This window comes from Scophthalmus maximus, chromosome 15 (genome assembly GCF_022379125.1).
Source record: "Scophthalmus maximus strain ysfricsl-2021 chromosome 15, ASM2237912v1, whole genome shotgun sequence".
Lineage (NCBI taxonomy): Eukaryota > Metazoa > Chordata > Actinopteri > Pleuronectiformes > Scophthalmidae > Scophthalmus > Scophthalmus maximus.
In genome coordinates, this window is record NC_061529.1 from 4618283 (window position 1) to 4636360 (window position 18078).

The 18078-nt window shown below is 42.4% G+C and overlaps 2 protein-coding genes across 8 annotated transcripts; both read right to left on the minus strand.

Moving 5' to 3' along the window:
• Positions 1 to 613: 613 nt before the first annotated feature.
• On the minus strand, positions 614 to 12779 carry LOC118286802 (atypical kinase COQ8A, mitochondrial). Its single transcript, XM_035611510.2, has 15 exons — positions 12646 to 12779; positions 11760 to 11934; positions 10335 to 10634; positions 10179 to 10245; positions 7843 to 7914; positions 6583 to 6708; positions 5132 to 5217; positions 4895 to 5035; positions 4691 to 4772; positions 4447 to 4540; positions 3239 to 3380; positions 2868 to 2975; positions 2697 to 2762; positions 2167 to 2253; positions 614 to 1310 (listed from the first exon to the last, which is right to left on the minus strand). Exons 2-15 carry the CDS (start codon positions 11907 to 11909, stop codon positions 1032 to 1034), a joined length of 1800 nt encoding a protein of 599 aa, XP_035467403.2. The 5' UTR covers positions 11910 to 11934; positions 12646 to 12779; the 3' UTR covers positions 614 to 1031.
• Positions 12773 to 18046, minus strand: LOC118286807 (putative deoxyribonuclease TATDN3). 7 transcript variants are annotated; one of them, XM_035611518.2, is made up of 11 exons: positions 17930 to 18028; positions 16958 to 16990; positions 16801 to 16874; positions 16377 to 16461; positions 15855 to 15917; positions 15642 to 15751; positions 15315 to 15370; positions 15112 to 15224; positions 14720 to 14800; positions 14309 to 14497; positions 12773 to 12905 (listed from the first exon to the last, which is right to left on the minus strand). In XM_035611518.2, exons 1-10 carry the CDS (start codon positions 18005 to 18007, stop codon positions 14354 to 14356), a joined length of 837 nt encoding a protein of 278 aa, XP_035467411.1. In that variant the 5' UTR covers positions 18008 to 18028; the 3' UTR covers positions 12773 to 12905; positions 14309 to 14353. The 7 variants fall into 7 exon arrangements, with proteins under 7 accessions (XP_035467411.1, XP_035467414.1, XP_035467415.1 ...); XM_035611521.2 differs by lacking the exon at positions 12773 to 12905 and adding an exon at positions 17074 to 17295 and having other exon boundaries at positions 14241 to 14497; positions 17930 to 18041; XM_035611522.2 differs by lacking the exons at positions 12773 to 12905; positions 17930 to 18028 and adding exons at positions 17074 to 17295; positions 17579 to 17807 and having other exon boundaries at positions 14241 to 14497; positions 14720 to 14797.
• Positions 18047 to 18078: the final 32 nt, after the last annotated feature.

Here is an 18078-nt window from a genome sequence, read left to right on the forward strand (position 1 = left end):
TGTTCACGTCTGAACATTTATTAATTTAGTAAAAAAATTGACCAAGGCTCCTAAAGTTTGCTACTTTACCATAAAAAACAACCAGAATATCTGATTTTTAATCCTGGGCAGCTCTCAGACCAAACCTATGTGGCCTCCTTTTGCACAAATCTGAAGTTTGTAATAATGTTAAAATATTACCAGTATTTGTGTTCCAATTTGTAAGTGTTTAAAGGGGCCATATTATGCTCCAGGCAGCTTTTTTCAGCCTGCCTCCACGTATATTTGGTTATCTGGGGTGTCTGCCAGCCCACGGAGAATGAAAAGAAAACAATGAGTCGTCGATTCGTGGTTTGGTTTGATCGCGCAGACGGTCTGTAGACGAGCCGTTCACAGCCCGGGCGTCAAGTGACGTAAGTTGACTCCTGCTACTGGGGCGCTCGCGGCCACAGTAATTTATTAAAAATATTTTAAATGTTTCTTGTCTGTTCATTTGCTCTGATGCTTGCGCCACCAGATATGTTGGGAGTTTAAGAAGCGCCCCCCCCCTCCAAAAAAAGAATATTATTTAAAAGTGCAAAAATGTAATTCAATTTTCTCTTACAGGGGAACAAGGCACGCAGACACAATGATATGCACGTCATGTCACTGACCCAAATCTTCAATGCTGATTTGTCTCTGCAACATCAGGGTCAATTTATTTAAACTTAGACAACATCCTGGTCTGATGGAATAAAGTGCCTCAAACCATACAAGCAAAGAATTACTATTAAATTCAAATTAATACATACAAATAATCTTCACGCACAATGTTCGAGTTAGTTAGTCTGGATGGAAACTTCTGCTCGAGATGAGAAATGGAATATGGAAGCACACGTGTATGAAACCGGCAGACGTTGATGCATCAGTTTACTTGATGAGTCGGAGAGGACGACATTACCTGGCCCAGGTTACCTGGATAATATCTCCGCAGGTGAGAATGTGCGAGTCAAAGAGTTCGACATACCACAACCAACCACTGGAAAGTCCCCGGGGTGGAACGTGTCTCGCCGCTAGCGTCCGTCTCTCCAGTAGTTGCCGTACGCCTCCCGGAACATGCTCTCGCAGGATATTTCAGCCTTGAGTTTGGAGCAGATGAGGAAGGAGCCGCCCATCTTCCTGTGGAGGGAGTAGGTCTCCTCGGGCGGCGGCGCCAGGCGCTCCCGCAGCATCACGGGGATGAGGCTGTGGATGCGCTCGGTGGTGCTCTGAGCGCCGAAGTCGAAGGGCGCGGAGGAGGAGAAGGCCTCGCCGAGGATCATCACGGCGTTCACGTGGGCGTCCTCCATCGCCTGAGCACAAGACGCGGGGAGTTAAGGATGATTGACACACGCACGGTATTTCTTTCCTGGAAGTAATTCCTTGGCCACCGAATGTAAACGATAAAGCAGTGTTATTAATTATTATGATTAAATTCACCTCTCCAGCAAACATGGACCCTTCAAACTTACTTTTACAGATAGATTTGACTTCTGTTGTGTGAGTTGTTGGTCCTATCTTTAAGACTTTCTTTTTTATGTGTTTTTTTTTACTGTATGTGTGTTTGTGTGTATGTATATGTTTTTATGCACGGCATGCATTTCATTATTTACACCTATTGTGATCTTTTAATGTTGCATTTTTTATTTTGACCTCGGTAAGCTTGAGGGCTCTATAAATAAAATGATAATAATTATTATGACTTGTCCGTTCTAGCTAACAGCAAAATGAACCAGGTCCTCGTTTATGAGGAATAAATATCATATTGTTCTGACTGTGTTCTTGTAGTTCCTCCTGGTCACCAGTAGATGTCGGTAAAGGTTTAAAAAAAGATTTAATCCCACTTTACTAAATGTGAATTGAAATTGAAAAGATGAAATCATCACTTAGATATTCCCAACATGTATTTGTAATCAGACAGTGTTTGTTTTTTTCAGATGGATCAGATTACAGCAGGTCATTTCCCTGATTAAGAGTCTGCGTCCGAATCTGAGCCGAATAGAATAATCACCTGTAAAATTAAAAAACCTGCAGACTCTCGGCCTTTTACATCACATGGGGCGTCTGCCCGTCCTTGGTTTGAGGTTTACGGAGCTCAAGTTTTAATTCTTGAGCTTCATTTCAGCCGTTGTACTTTAATGTGAAATGAGTGACGGTGATGTTTGTTACCTTTGACTCGTATCCTGTGAGGAACTTCATGTCTCTGGATCTCTGCAGGACACCCTCTCGGTTTTGATCTGCAGCTGCCTTAATGATCTGGGGGGGGGGGGGGGGGGGGGGATGAATAAATGACATAAAAAAATACTTATAAACTAATGAAATGTTTCTCTGCATGACAGCAAAGCACATTAAAGGTCTTTAACAGATTCTGATTCTAACTGATTCAATTCTTAAACGTGAAAAACGGTGCAACATGATAATACAGTATATTCCTGAAGCCAAGACAACAAGATATGAGCTCAGTTCCTTTTATAACAGGTGATGTTTCTCAGTTTAACAAGTTGTTTTTTTCTTGTTATTATATCAGAATTTATTATTACTACTAAATAAACAAAAACTAAACGTTTCTAGAAATAAAAACTTTAAATGCTGTTTCACCATTTTAAGTGATTACAAGAAGAGCTTCTTCTACAAATGGAATAAACTAATGAATAAATGTCATAACACAAATACAAATACTGTAAAGGCATTTTTCTCACTTCGATGTAGGTGTCAGTGAAGCTCTTATCAAATCCTCGCGTCGCTCCGAAATCCAACAACGCCACCTGACGACATGAAACGGGGGGGAAAAACAGACAGTCGGTGAAAAAGGTGAAAAAATGTCAAACGCACGTACAGCGTGTTTATGGATTATTAACGGGCGAACTGACCTTGTGAGCTTGTGGATCAAAGAAGAAGTTGGACCAGTTCGGATCGGTCTGCATGTATCTGAACTCAAACAGCTCCCTCAGGCACAGGTTCAAGATTTGCTCACAAATCTGACAGAAGAAAAACGGAAAGGAGCAGAAGAATCGAGAGAAGACTCCTGGTCGTGTTGCAAAGCAGTGACCTCTGTTGGAAGGTACAGTTGTTATGTGACGATGTGTGTGACACGACACCGAACACGTGGACATGAAAAGAATGAAAAGCTTCGTGACGGGTGACGCGTCTCCGTATTTATGCCGTCTTGGCAGCGTGCAGGTGTAAGACTGTGCCGTGAGCGGTGTTCACCCGGGTCGGGGCCGGTGTGGCGGCACAGTACCTCGTTCCTGAGCTCCTGCGAGAGGCCGCTGGCCCGGTCCAGGGGGAAGCCAGGCACCAGCGTCGTGGTGAGGACGTGCTGGCTGCTCAGCTCGTCCACCACGTCGGGCACGTAGAAGAAGGGGTGACCTTCCAGCAGCTCCCTGCCAAACAAACACAAGTTAAAAAAGACACGCTTACGTACTGTTACTGTACCCGACCCCCCCAACAACTGTGGTAATATGTCAGCATCACAAGTCATTACAGGCCATTACAAACTTTATTAATGTGACACATTAAAGCTGTGCAGGTCGCATGTCCGGACATTGTCCCCGAACTTCTCCCGAGGGGCTGCATGTGAGAGCGCAGACGTTGTTCCGGACATTCTCCGGTGGACTCCCCCTGGCAGCCCCCTGGACTGAACCTGCTGTTGTCAATGCGCCTGACTCGGACAATCTCCCGCTGCGTTCGCCGTGTGCGTGCGGCAAACTCCGGAGGAAGTCCGAGCGCAATTCTGCGGCTTCCTGATCACAATGTAAGGTCAAGTTTTTGTATAAATATTTGGGGTGTGTAAGCATTATCGTCCAATCTTGTTTCATGGAGAACCAGGTTATTAAAATCATTAGAACATAATGAAAATAGTAATGGCAAAATTTAAAACCTTCTACAGTTGATTGCTTTGGCCACTTGGGGGCAGTGGAAACAAGTTTTTATCATCGTTTAGGTTGACGTAACAAACGTGTTGGCAAACAGTTACTTATATTTACACATCCGTTAGATACAGTGCAATATTAGCATTCAGTTTGAGTCGTGTGCTGTTTGGTTTTGCCGTTAAGTTTGAGTACACTTGGTTTCTAGGCGCTTTTTTTGTTGTTGCTGAAAATCGCTGCCTGTTGCTTCTGGAGTGAGAAAATCAAAGCGATTAAGCCGACAGACACTCGATGCGTCTGATAGGAACTGATGAGTCTCACCGGGAGTGACCCCTTTGCCACAATAAAATGAAATATCTTGAACTGTAGTCATCACTGATCACAATCCATCTGTTGTGTTTATATCAAGGCCACGATTCTATAATCAAAGGTTCTGCCAAGGTACAACATCACAGGGAAGCTGTTGAGAATTCCTCCGGCACAAGAGGAAGTCAAAGAGGGTTTTAGGGTTTGCGTAAGAGCAGAGCGTCAGAAACAAATGGGAAGGAAGTCGTACGTAGCTCGAGTGGAATCTACTCACTGGAATCTTTTGGCACATTTGGCCTCCCTGATGTAATCGCACTCCAGGGCCAGCTCGCGGCTCATGACCTCGATGAGGTGCTCAGGAAACAGGCCTGCGGAAGAAAGAAGAAGAAGAAGAAGAAGAAATCATGACGTTCAAGCGGCTGGTGTCGGTTGCCGTGTTGACAGTAGAGGTTTTTTTAGTTTTTTATTAAAATATCATACAATAGCAGCTGTTATCATCAAAATGATAAGCAACGCACCTTCGGGCAGCGCGTTGCTCAAGCTCAGAACGGTCATGATATTGTTCACGTCGCTGTCGATACTCTTGGCAACTCCGGGATACTGAAAGGGAAAAGTTGCGGCGGCGTGATAGCGGAGTTCACCGGATTTTGTCACAGTTTGCGTTCAATCGCTGCGCAAACACCCCCCCCCCCCCCCCCCCCCCCCCCCCCCCCCCCCCTCACCTGGATCTTCATGGCCACCTCTCTGCCGCCCTTCAGCCGCGCCAGGTGCACCTGACCGATGGACGCGGCGGCGAACGGCTTCTCCTCAAAGTACTCGAGTTTGTCTCTCCAGTCCGGGCCGAGGTCGCCGCCGACGGCTCTCTGCAGAGAGGGGGGGAGAAGCACAACAGGTCTTAGCCCGTGAACTTGGGCTCACTGAGCGCGGGGCTGTTTTCATCACAGCTCTCCGTACTGTACCATCATCTGTTTGGTGGGCATGAAGTCGGCACTCTGTCGCACGCGCTCGAAGATTTTGGCCAACTGAGGGTTGATGACGGCGTCGTCTGAGAGAGAGGAAGGAGAGAGTAGTGCTGTGAAACGTGCCAATGTATACTGTAGTATAACGTGCCAGTTACAGTAAACTAGCTGCAAGTGTCTTTTGCGGGTCTGATGCCACCAACCACAGTAAAGTTATGGACCAGAAAACCAAAACACACTATACGAATCCATAGAGCTGAGAGGAAAAGTAAAGTCTGACTATAGCAACTTTAAAGGTTAGTTTGTAGATTAATTTAATCCCAAGGAAGTGTTTTGTTGATTTTACCATCACATAGAAGAAAGAGAACTAGCAAATTCTTGCAACTGAGAAAGTTTAGTAGAGAAACTACATCATTTTGCAACTTGAAAAATTATTATTTCATTGCAAAACCAGTTTGAGATATTGTTTTGGTCCATCATGTGATATTTTGGCTTTGAATTCATATAGATAATGTACGGAGTGTAATTTTATTGATGCATTTAACAGTTTGAACAACAAGACACAGTATAACACACATGCAAGGCTGCAACAGTTATTTTGATTATTGATGAATTTGCTTATTAGTGTCTTGTTACACGAAAAAATAGTTTTTTCGTATAAAATGTCAGAACAATGAAAACAATTTCGAGATCCTCTTTTCCAGCTTCCCAACATGACATCTTAAATTGCCTGTTTTGTCCAAACCAAAGGTACCATACCAAAAAAAATACTTTATTCACTTTCACTTACGGACTTTGACCCTGACAATTATTAAACATGAGATAAAGTTTCCTGATCATAAAACAGTTATTATTCTGATGAATTGTGAAGTTTGATCGAGCGTTTACAGTTTGTCACTTTTGGAATCAGAAAATAGATTTAAAAAAACGCTAAAAAGACGCTTTAACTGAGCAGTTAATGATCATTTTTTTTAACTCTGATTGCGTAAAGCAGATTTAAGGAGAAGTGAGAGTTGTTGAAGGAGGCCCAGACTGGGGCTGTGGACATGTAGTCATCATAACAACACTGTACTGTACAGTGTGTTGTTTAAGGTGAACAGGTTGCAGCGTCCGTTTCGGCTCCGCCGCCGACAATAGCTCAGCTGGAATGGCACTTGTTGTGTCCTGCTGGCCCCCGGGGTTTATTTTCGGTGGTGACATTTCACTGCTGGTGAAGGGATCTTGTTTGTTCTGCCAGCAAATCTGAATCAGAAACGCGGTGAAGCCGAGGCACCGGTTCACTTGCTGCCTTTTGGTCTCCGACGAAAAAGCTGCTGCACCTTTATCAACTTCACTGATACAGGTGGGGTGTAATGTGTGTAACACGCATCGCCAGTGTGTGTGTGTGTGTGTGTGTGTGTGTGTGTGTGTGTGTGTGTGTGTGTCATGTTGTTTTTTTCCGTATACCTCACCTTGAATACTGAGCATCTGTCCGAGTTTCAGGGCAGCACCTCGGACTTTGCAGAGCGTCCGGACGATTCTCTCGGCGTTGGCTTCGGAGAGGAAGGCGCTTGAATTCAGAATGGATTTCTTATCGCCTATTAAAAAAAAAAAAGAAAAAAAAAAAGGGGTTATCATTAGGCACAGGTGCACCTACACTTTTAGCTCCAGATTGTTTTCCATGTCATAATTGATAACATTCATTCATTTTTCTTTCGTCAACGCGTTCAGTAATAATTCAGTAATCCTTTGGTTGACGTGACGACACGTTCTCTGAAGGTGTGTTTGAGAAAATCTTAAATAAACAGAGAAATTTGTCCAAAGGTGGATTATCAAACTGCCTTTGTTTGACTTTCAGTGCAACTACGACTCCCCCCCCCCTCACATATCAGTACCAAGCTGCGACTGAAAGGAATTTCTCTCTACCTTCCCCAACATATTAATGTGCTGCTCATTTCCCCCAAAGCTTAACAGGTCTAATATTTTATCTCATAACATTTGAGATCAAATAAAATAAAGGCACTCTGTCTTTCAGCTGAAGCGTGGCACCTTCACTATAAAACCCTGCAACTGAATGTTGGTGTGTGACACAGATTACACTGTTGGTGGTTTTGATTAAAATGAAACTCCTAGTTATCGTTGCTATAAATATTTCTATGGTTACCGTATATATAAATTATATTTTCATATAGCACTGGAGGATTTCATTAGATTTCAAGACATTGGTGCCAGTACGACTCCTTGGGTTCGGTTGAGACGTTGATAAAAATGATTTCTAAAAACCCTTTTTTTCAATTTTTTGGTCACTTAAAGCAGCTTTACAAGAATCAGGAAAATGACATGAATCAGGATCTATCGAATCAAAGAGAGCAAACAACACTAAGAATCTGACGAAGCATTTTGACGCCAACTTTCAGACAATTTGTTGCTCAGATGTTACGCGACATGTTTATTTTTCTTTCCAATAAAAAAACGTTTTGCCAACTCGTGCTGGACTGGCTGATGATCTGAGCTTATTGCAATCTTTACAATTAATGTTGACATGTGTTATTTAAAAGACATTTGTTACAGTTGATCTTAAATCCAAAGCTAATTCCACCATTTCCATTAAACAATAGCTTCTTTACGTCAGCACACGGGTGAACGACCACTTCAGTCTTTATAGTAATAACATTAAAACCATATAATTATCAGCCATTACATCAATAATACAAACATCCTCCTCTCATCACCTTGTTGTTGGGGTTTCAAACTCTTCCTCGCCACTTCGGCGATCGCCCCGATGCCAAGTCCAACGGCCAGACCTGCAAAAAAACAGAAAACAAGAAATGAATATAATCAATGATTCACAAACTCTCCCTCCGAGTGGACAAGGCCCTGCTCCAATCCCGTCCCCCTGCATCTGATAACGGCAGCAGCAACGGCAGGGAGGCGATTACAACAACCGACCCCTGCTGTAGGTGTTCTGCTGCCAAGAGAGCCGATCGCTGACAGCATGTTTGACATTGGCTGGATTCTCAGGCGGGACTCTGGCACGTCCCTGAAACATTTCCTCAAGATATTGATACGCTGCGATTCCCCGTCCTGCGAAGGAGCGCGTCAGCACTTCCCACAGTCTGACCCCCCGGGGCCCCCGGAGAGCTGGTGACCGAGGTCATCGATGCAAACCCTCTCAACTACATCCAAAAATTATACAACAGGAGACAAAACACAAAACAATGACTGCATTCGTATTAAACTTTGGTGAGAAAAAAAACAAACATTTTACGTCAACTCATCGATCCTCGCCGCTCGGGGGGGAAATGGCAGCGCCGCCAATGTCATTGGCACAACTTGTTTGCACAACTCTCATCAAAAAAAAAGTTGGGGAATGGATCCATTCAGAATCATTAGAATAATCTCATGCTGATAAACGCTCCAAAATCTGATTCTGGGTCTTTATATTTGGATAGTTCTAAAAAATACAAAAAAACAGAATGAACACTATGGATGATTTTATAATCACAGATTCATTTGCTGCCTTTTTTATAAATCAGTCATTTTATCTATAAACTAAACTAAAAATCAGGAAATCGATGATTAGGAAGATGGAAGCAAATATTTTTGGGGGGAATTTTTGCTTAAAATTATTGCAGATTCATTTTTAGTCCATTTACTTACGTTTATGGTTTCATACCAGTCCACATATCAGCAAGTGGCGGTAAAGCACCGAGTAACGCAACAGCAATGAGGAAGACTTTTGGCGAGTAAACATGGATGTGAGTCCGGGGCAGATTGCAAAATGTAGAAGAAGAAAAAAAAAATCATCTGCTTTTCAAAACATTTCATGAGGAAGGAAATTATTTTGACACGTCTGACAGAGCTCACGAAAACACCCAAGAATACACCCAAGAATACACCCAGTAATACACCCAGTAATACACCCAATAATACACCCAGTAATACACCCAGTAATACACCCAATAATACACCCAATAATACACCCAGTAATACACCCAATAATACACCCAGTAATACACCCAATAATACACCCAATAATACACCCAGTAATACACCCAATAATACACCCAATAATACACCCAGTAATACACCCAGTAATACACCCAATAATAAACCCAGTAATACACCCAGTAATACACCCAATAATAAACCCAATAATACACCCAGTAATACACCCAATAATACACCCAGTAATACACCCAAGAATACACCCAATAATACACCCAATAATACACCCAGTAATACACCCAGTAATACACCCAGTAATACACCCAGTAATACACCCAATAATAAACCCAATAATACACCCAGTAATACACCCAATAATACACCCAGTAATACACCCAATAATACACCCAGTAATACACCCAAGAATACACCCAATAATACACCCAATAATACACCCAGTAATACACCCAGTAATACACCCAATAATACACCCAGTAATACACCCAGTAATACACCCAGTGTGCGTCGTGGTGTGTAACCCTCAATGGAGACATGATCTTTTCACAAGGCTTCATGAAAATCTACGTGAAAATCTATCTTCATGAAAATCTACGTAAAGAAGAACGAAAAAAATGTGCTCTGATAAAAAACTAAAAACTGTAAAAGCACATAAAGAGCCTATATTCTCAGCCGGTGCCAGTTATTCATGTAAATCAAACAGGTTGTATTTTTTTTTTATTGCATATGTTTTTGCTGAATGTGCACTTTGTCAGGTTCTGCTCTGCTTCACGTTCATCAAGATCACACAATGTAATCTAACACTGGTCACACACACACACACACACACACACACACACACACACACACACACACACACACACACACACACACACACACACACACACACACACACACACACACACACACACACACACACACACACACACACACACACACACACACTGAGGGTCAGAACACGCTGCTGAAGGGCACGTTGCAGTTCAGTGATCCTGAATCGAAATTTAAACCTTTATGGTTACGAGGAGTGTAAATGAATATTAATGTCACTCCTAAAACTGCAAGTGTGAATGTGAGCCCATATACCAGTGAACACACGTACCCCCGAAATTCACCAGCCGTCCCAACCGCGTGACCGGCACCTTCCTCTCTCTGGCTCTGTCGCTGAGCTGGAAGAAAAGAAAAACGACGTAAACTTGGGAAACGCGGAGACGAGGGACTGCAGCGATGAGATAATAGGCAGCAGAGGTGTGACTACCACTTGCTGGTGTTGCTTGTTGTCTGCCCTCTTGGCGTTTCGTGCTTTGTCAACGTCCTCCGGTGTCAGCCGGCCCACCGTGGAGTTGTCCTGGTTGAATAACCGCGTGTGTCCAGAGAACAGACGACTCGACCAGTCCCTGTGGTGCTTCAGATGTCTGGGTCCACCGCCGCACGACCCCCGTCCGCCGCCTGCACTTCCCGGGAGGCGGTTGCAGAGACACGCTGCCACGGTGGAATATCTGTGAAGCGCTGCGGTCGTCCTGTGGACGCAGACGTCCGGCAGTTTGCTGAACGTCTCCTGGATTGAAAAAACCCCAAACAAAACATGATTCATATGAGCAGGTGGATGAGAAATAGTTTGGGGGGAAAAATGCTTATTCATTTTTTTGTACAGTTGTACCAGCAAACTTAATACAAAGATTTTCATTACCACCAAAAAGTAATAATTAAAAAGTTGTCCATTTCGTGAAAATTGCATTAAATCAAAGACAAAGCCCAAAAGAACAAATCCAAATAATTTGACAAATTGAAATGTTTGCTAGCGGACCGTGAGGAAATATTAACTGATATCAGATTTAAAACGCTAACTTCCTCTCCAAATCGAAACTGATTTTTAAAGTCACTTAAAAAAAAAATCATCTAGATTATTTCTTAATAATCAACTTATTGAATATTTTCAGAAGGTATTTTCAGTAATAGGTGGTTTCTGTGTGTCAGGCACTATAATGAAGTCGCCATGTATAGTGTTGGTCAACTAGGGGCCCAGACAACAAAGTTATCCCAGCAACCCCCAAAGGACACCACAACGTTATTAGTGGCGTAAATTGGATTTCATTCGATGAACAAATAATCCCAAAGATTGTCTGGATCGTCAAAACCTCTGATGTAATGAAGGTCAGAGACGGTTTTAGACGAGAGTTTCAGGAGCAACTGGTGTAAGATTTAGCCCCAGACGCTGCGCAACTGTCCGATTGGGATTCTAGTTGCATTTTCTAGTGACCTACAACAACTCAAATCAGAGGTGACGAGCGTAATCTGAAGAAGAAGTTTGTAGTTTCACCTGTTCGGGAGTTTCAATGGGAAAATTAGTAGCCGGACAAACCCTTGGCAAGATGTGACAATCAAAGAAAACAAATCTGGTGAACAAACACTAGTCCCTTTTGCAATTTAGTAGGTTAATGAACCGCCACTATCAGACGTCTGAGGACGCCTGCGTCAGCTGGATCCCTCACTGCTCTACAGCTGAGCTGTCCCGTCGTTTCTATTGCAGCATCGCCCGCCTCGCGGAGCTGCTCGCGTCTGTGGGCGTTGATGAGGTGACGGTGGCGGAAACGGGACAGAGGAGGCACCTGGGGTCGCGCGTATGTGAAACTCTACACCAACCGCTGACCATGTCGGCCACGAATCACGGCTGACTGCTCACCCTTGCTGATCCGGCGGCGGCGGCGGCGTGATGGAAGTTTCCATGCAGCCTGTGGTTCCCAGTGGCGGGCAGGCCGCCCGGCGGTGGGGCCCTGCCGGCCGCCTGCTTCATCCAGGTCAGACCCCTCCAGACCACCGCGTCACCCGTCATGGTGGATTGTCCTTTTTATTCAGACCTGCAAGAGCCAAGGAAACACAAAAACACAAGTCCCATTGGGCTCTGATGTGTGATGAATGCAGAGCTGCAACAGCAAATCGACTAATAACTCAATCGCCGACTATTTTGATAATCGATTAACCGGTTCAAGTAGTTTTTATCGGGGGAAAAGAGTCACAAGTATCTGATTTCAGCTTCTTAGATGTGAATATTTTCTGGTTTCTTTGCTCCACTGCGACAGTGAACTAAATATATATTTGGTGTGTGGACAAAACAAAGCATCATCTTGGTGGTTTGGGAAACACGATCGACATTTTGCACCATTTTACCCAACAACTAGTCGATGAATCGAGAAAACAATCGACAGATTAAGTCGACAGTGAAAGTAATTGCTAGTTGCAGAACTAGATGAATGAGAGGAGTGAAGTTGAGGAGATCAACAGTGTGTGTGTGTTGGACCATCAGCTCATGTTCCCATGCTTGTGGGATAAACTGCACCATCCAGCACACTTGTGCAAAAACAAACCTAATCAAACACTGATAAAAGTGTAATATTAACTTGGCTGACTTGGGTGATAGGAGAATAGAGAGACATGGGCATTGGACATTTCAAAACAAACCTTGAGACAATAATAAAATAAAAGAAGAAGATTTGAATCACTCAGGGACACATTTGACTCATAATAAAATAATTTAAAGTGACAAAGGGCGAAATTAAAGTTCTACTCACCGACAGAAGTCCCCTCAGCAGCGGAGACGTGCAAGTGAGGAGCATTGTCCAACAGCACGATCCGCAGTTCACCTTGATTCGACTTGACACCGTTTCTTTGTAAACACCTCCAGCTCCAGCTCCAGCTGCCCTTCTCTCCTTCTCTCCAACTCCAGCACCTGAAGGACACATGCAAATTCTGCCCTGACGTGGCGCCTCAGGGGCGGTCCGTGAACTGCACACGCGCTGCTGCGTTCAGGAGCAATCCGCAATACGGGGTTCTGCGAGAGGAAGACGTTTGAATTCACTGAGGTGATCCGTAATAAAGGAAATAAATATCAGATGATGTATTTTTTTGCAGAACAATCACCAAAAGGTGAACGTGAAAGTCACCACTGAAAATATGTAAGCGTATTAGGAATGGTCTTCATGCACAAAAAACATAAAAGTTATCTATACATTAAAAACAATACTTTTGTTTGGAAATGTGACTTGCAGATTAAATTGAACTCAAAACTGTCAAAATAAGATGGTATGAATCATTTAAATGGACTCATGAATTTAAAGATGAACTCTGATTCTGTCATTCTGAAAAAATGCTATATGTATCTTAGATGTCTCCTTCTGTTATTGGTGTGAAAAATATTAAAACGTTGTTCCTCAAAAATTACATTTTTTGGTCATTTTTATGCTTTGCTGTAATAAGAAATTTAAAAAAAATCAAACCATCTCCAAGTTGCAGAATGTTTGAATTTAGTTTGCATTGAGTTCTCACTGTATTCACCAAATAAGTTAATTTTATTTGTAAAATGTGTTTCTGCTACTCAGCCTGCCCTAACTGATATACACAGAGAGTTGACAAATAATTGAAATACCTGTCAGGATAACAGAGCACTGTTCGACAGTATCACAAACATTCTTCAGATAACATTTATAGCAGGATTGTTTTATTAGACTACATCAGTTTTAGCTAATAAACTGCCAACGGAGTTTATATGGGTGACATTCAGGTTCCTGAAAAATAATTTAACATAGTTTAGGAACATAAATCACTGCCCCGACTTCTGCTTTGTATCTTTTAAGACAGTTATCACTAGTATTTAAGGTAGGTGGGTCCTGTGTTTAATAAAGCGTCCCATTCTCAACTAATTATTCAACTGTAGGGTGAAACTTTATTAAAACAAATGATTTAATCCAACTTCAGAGCTCAAAGACAGGAGCTTGTGCGGAGCACTTGAAAGCAGCAATACCTCATACAACTGTGACAGATCGAGGCCCATTAGAGTTTTGCCTTCAGCAGCTGATGTTAAGTGAACGATGAATCACCTTTTACTTATGAAGAGGAGCAACAACATTTATAAATAAATGGAACAAGTGACCAGGGAAATGACTGCATGATATCACTGCTCGGCTAAGATCAGTTGACGGTCGCTGTAAAAAAAAAGAAAACTGTGGCGTGTTGTTGTGATAATTTATTTTGCAATGACAAGAATGTTTAAAGGAATCGCAGTATGACTGCTGTCGTTAAGCTGCTGAATTTGTTGCATGACAAGGTGTTTATGAATGGGTGGATGATTCAAAGGTATCACACGCATGAAAAATACACGGCCAGTGTGTTAAAATTGTTATCTCATCTTTATTTATTTAAGAATTTCATGAATGGAGATAAATTAACGGCTTTCACCTCGACTGTCACTCTTTTTTGGTTTAATAAACCTTGAAGGCCGCGTCAGGGTCTGAGGATTGACTTGAGCTTCGGGAAGAGCTGGAGAGCGTTCTGCGTTGTTACCTCCATCACCTTGTCCAGCGACACACCTTTGATCCTACTGATGTACTCAGCGGAGACGGAGATGTTTCTTGGCTCATTTCTCACCTAAAAATCAGATTTTAGCAGTTTGTGTTAAAATATGAATGCAAAGGGAAAACTACGGACATTTTGAAAAACATACTTACATATGCTGGTCTGAGTTTAAATATCTAATTTAAAGAACATAGGGATAATATGACAGACTACCAGAAAATATTCTGGATTTTAATTTCATCATTATCTTAATCTGTGTGTGTGTGTGTGTGTGCGTGTGTGTGTGTGATTCACCTGCTTTTCTGGACCCAGAGCAGGTGAATCAGTTTCCAGACAGATGTTCTCTAATGGCAACTGTTTCACAAGTTTCTGCTTCTTGGTGGGAAAAAAACAAAACAAAACAAAACAACGAAGAAAACCATCATCAATCATTAACGTATAATGTGATAAAGTCAACCAATGAAAACAAAGTCAGCATGTCAGTGCTGCTGTCCGAGTAGTAGCTGTGTAAACTTCTATATGTTTCACATACGAACAACAAATATATTCAAGTCATTTATGACTGTATCTGTAAAATGTTTATAGCCTGTGAATGAAAAATAAGAATGTGTGTCTGGAGGGAATTTTTAAAGCAGCCTGGGTGTAGATTCAGTGTAAATGTGACATAAAGAGATGCTCCGTTGTACCTGTTCACTCCGTATTATGGACGGAGGGATAGAAAAGAAATATCCAGCCTTCACCCCCTCCATGGCAACAGACGGTCTCCCATCGAAAGCATGAAGCAGGGCTTTTTCGACACCTAGTGACATTTCAGAGGAACTGCAGTTTACTGCTGGAATATTCAAATCAAAGAGTCATTGAAAGATCAACGGAGACTATAACTGTTTACCTTGCTCCTTGAGGAGATGGATGGTGGGTCTTCCGGCCGACCGTGAGTGAACATTTCTACAGATAAATCACACAAAAAAAACAACTTATTATGGAAGTTTAGTGGCCAAGCGGAAAGTTACTAAGTCTAATCTATATCTTCAGAAGGATTTAACACACAAACTAAAAAAAAGCAGAGAATAATAAAATAAATTTAGAAGTCTTTAAAAGACATGTTGCAGTTGATGAGATGCCGTCACATTTGAGGAAAATGATCCCTGTAGCTGCTTGTCTCACGTTTTCTTAATTTCAAGTGTCACCCACTGATATAAACTTGTGTATTACTCACAGAGGGAGATCCAGCTCCTTGGCTATCTGCGCCTGACGGATGAGGACCTGCCTTTGGTTCTCTTTATCAGACTCATTGCTGACATATCTGGGTGTAAAATCCAAACCAACCTTCAACAAAAACAAAAACAAAAAAATGGGGAAAAAAGTTAATTATAACATGAAAGTGAAATAAAGAACTACAGGACAGACAACTGAGATTCTGAATCTTTACCTCCCCGATAGCCACGAGGTGGTCCTTGTATTTCTCTATGATGGGTAAAGCTGCATCTAGATCCTGCATAGAAATAGAAAAAACATGTTATTCCATCAGGATGAAAACAGAAACCATAAATAATCAAATGAATTGTAATAAATTACAAAAAAACATAATGTCATTATTACTTCTACTGATACTGAGCCATATCAGTATCTGTACTTTTACTATCTACTACTAAAAGAATGTCTCATCAATTCTATTCTTTAAAAAACTAAACATGAGGAAGAGATCTACTGCTGCTGCATTGCAATACAAAAATCGTTTTGTTTGATTGTGCTCTACAGCATAACCACCATGAAACGATCAGATATATTTTCCCTAACAATGTTTTTGTTTTCCAAAGCTGTGAGCACCACAAAACTCTATTCAAGTACATTTGATTTACTATACAGCCCCCCCCAAAAAATGACTTATCACAAGAAGTCAAGACCTTGTAAATTGGGGTGAAATGACCCTTTAAAAGTCTAAAGGTCCTACCTGGGGAGTGGCCCCCCTCTGCTGCCCCGGGGACACTTCCTGAACAGGGTGGACCCCTAAGCAGGGGAAAATAAAACCGGGAAACCTACGAAGAAGTGAAAAGGTCAGCACGCGCACACACACACACACACACACACACACACACACACACAAAAAAACACAGATACACTTTCTCACACTCACACACACCCACACACAGACACAAAAACAAACACACACACACACACACAAAAGCACACACACATTCTCTCTTTCACACACACACACACGCACACACGCGCTCACACTCACACTCACACACACCCACACACAGACAGAAAGCACACACACACACACACACACACACACTGGATGTTGCATTTGACCGGTCTTGTCATTATACTGTTACAATGAATTCATAATTCATACTATAACACAAAGTTACCTCTGGGACAACGCGATGATCTTGTCAAATTCCCCAGCGTGCTCGGCCACAGCTAACACGGCCAACAAACCCACCTGAGGAGAGGGGGAGCCGAGAAATGAGCCTCACACAGAATAAAAACTATTCAGATCAAGGTGTTCAGGCTAAGACGCCTCACCTGTCTGGAACTCTCGATCACCTCATCCAAGTCCTGACAATGACAATAGTTTTAAACGTATCGTAAGATACAACTTGATAAAACAATCCCTTGTTAATCTTTAATGATGCCCATACCTTGTCAAAATCCCCCGCAGAGATATGACAGTGACAGTCAACGTAGCCTCGCATGTGGACGATGCGTTCGTTCAAAAAACCAAAACAACAGCCTCTTCCGGGTTAGAAAACCTTTTTCTTCTTCTTCTGTTTTTTTGGCGGTTGGCAAACAACAAATCGGTGCATTACCGCCACCAACTGGTATGGAGTGCTGCTCAGCATCGCTATTATTTACTCTCTTCACTACGAACAACCAAAGAAAACAAACAAACTTAATAATAAACAAATTATAAATATCTATTACATTTGTTTGGTTAAGACACTGAAATATGACTTGATAACACTCATCTGTGTTCTTCTGTAGAATATCTACTAGACTAAACTGTACTTTTTTCTTTCTGGGTTTTATTCAAGAAAAAAGGCATCTTGACCTTTTTTCTTGCTCATATTATTGACAGTGCAACATAACATGCTCTATTGTTTCTTCTTGGCTACAGTGACTACTTTTTACCTGTATGGTGTTTACCTATTTTGAATAATGTACTGTTTAGTCCAGTGTGTCCAAACTTAAGTCTTGTTATTAGTGTCTCTTGTCTCCTGTTCCTTCCCGCACACCTCATTTCCCCCACTTTCCTTTGAACACTGTAAAACCATCGTCATTTCTTCTCATTCTCCCATTGCTTTAGCCTCTTCCCCGTCAATTTCTGTTCAATACTCTTGTTTTTTTCTTTGTTGCCTTCTTTGCAACCCCACCCGGGTTAGAAAATCGGAGTGCGCATGCGTCGGCGGCGCGGGAGATTTAGGACGCGGCGTCGCCCGGGAAAGCGGCGTTCGATTAGTCCTACACGCGATTGGTTGACTCTCGACGGGGACTCACCGGTGAAACAAATCGAATCGCTCCGGCCGGTTCAGACGTTGAACATGTTATCGTGACAGTTTCACTTCCGTGTATCATGTCGCCGCGGTGTCACGTGACTTTCACATTGTGTCTTTATCATGTGATGAACCAGACAGAGTCGGACCAGT

Excerpts from the sequence above, each read along its gene's own strand:
- LOC118286802 (XM_035611510.2), bottom strand. The coding sequence starts at position 11,909 with ATGACGGGTGACGCGGTGGTCTGGAGGGGTCTGACCTGGATGAAGCAG. Across the intron at positions 5,218-6,582 it reads ACAGATGCTCAGTATTCAAG|ACGACGCCGTCATCAACCCT; the intron begins GTGAGGTATACG and ends CCTCTCTCTCAG. Across the intron at positions 4,773-4,894 it reads AGGTGGCCATGAAGATCCAG|TATCCCGGAGTTGCCAAGAG; the intron begins GTGAGGGGGGGG and ends TTTCCCTTTCAG.
- LOC118286807 (XM_035611518.2), bottom strand. The coding sequence starts at position 18,007 with ATGATACACGGAAGTGAAACTGTCACGATAACATGTTCAACGTCTGAA. Across the intron at positions 15,371-15,641 it reads AAGGAGCTGGATCTCCCTCT|AAATGTTCACTCACGGTCGG; the intron begins GTGAGTAATACA and ends ATTTATCTGTAG. Across the intron at positions 14,498-14,719 it reads CTCTGGGTCCAGAAAAGCAG|GTGAGAAATGAGCCAAGAAA; the intron begins GTGAATCACACA and ends TCTGATTTTTAG.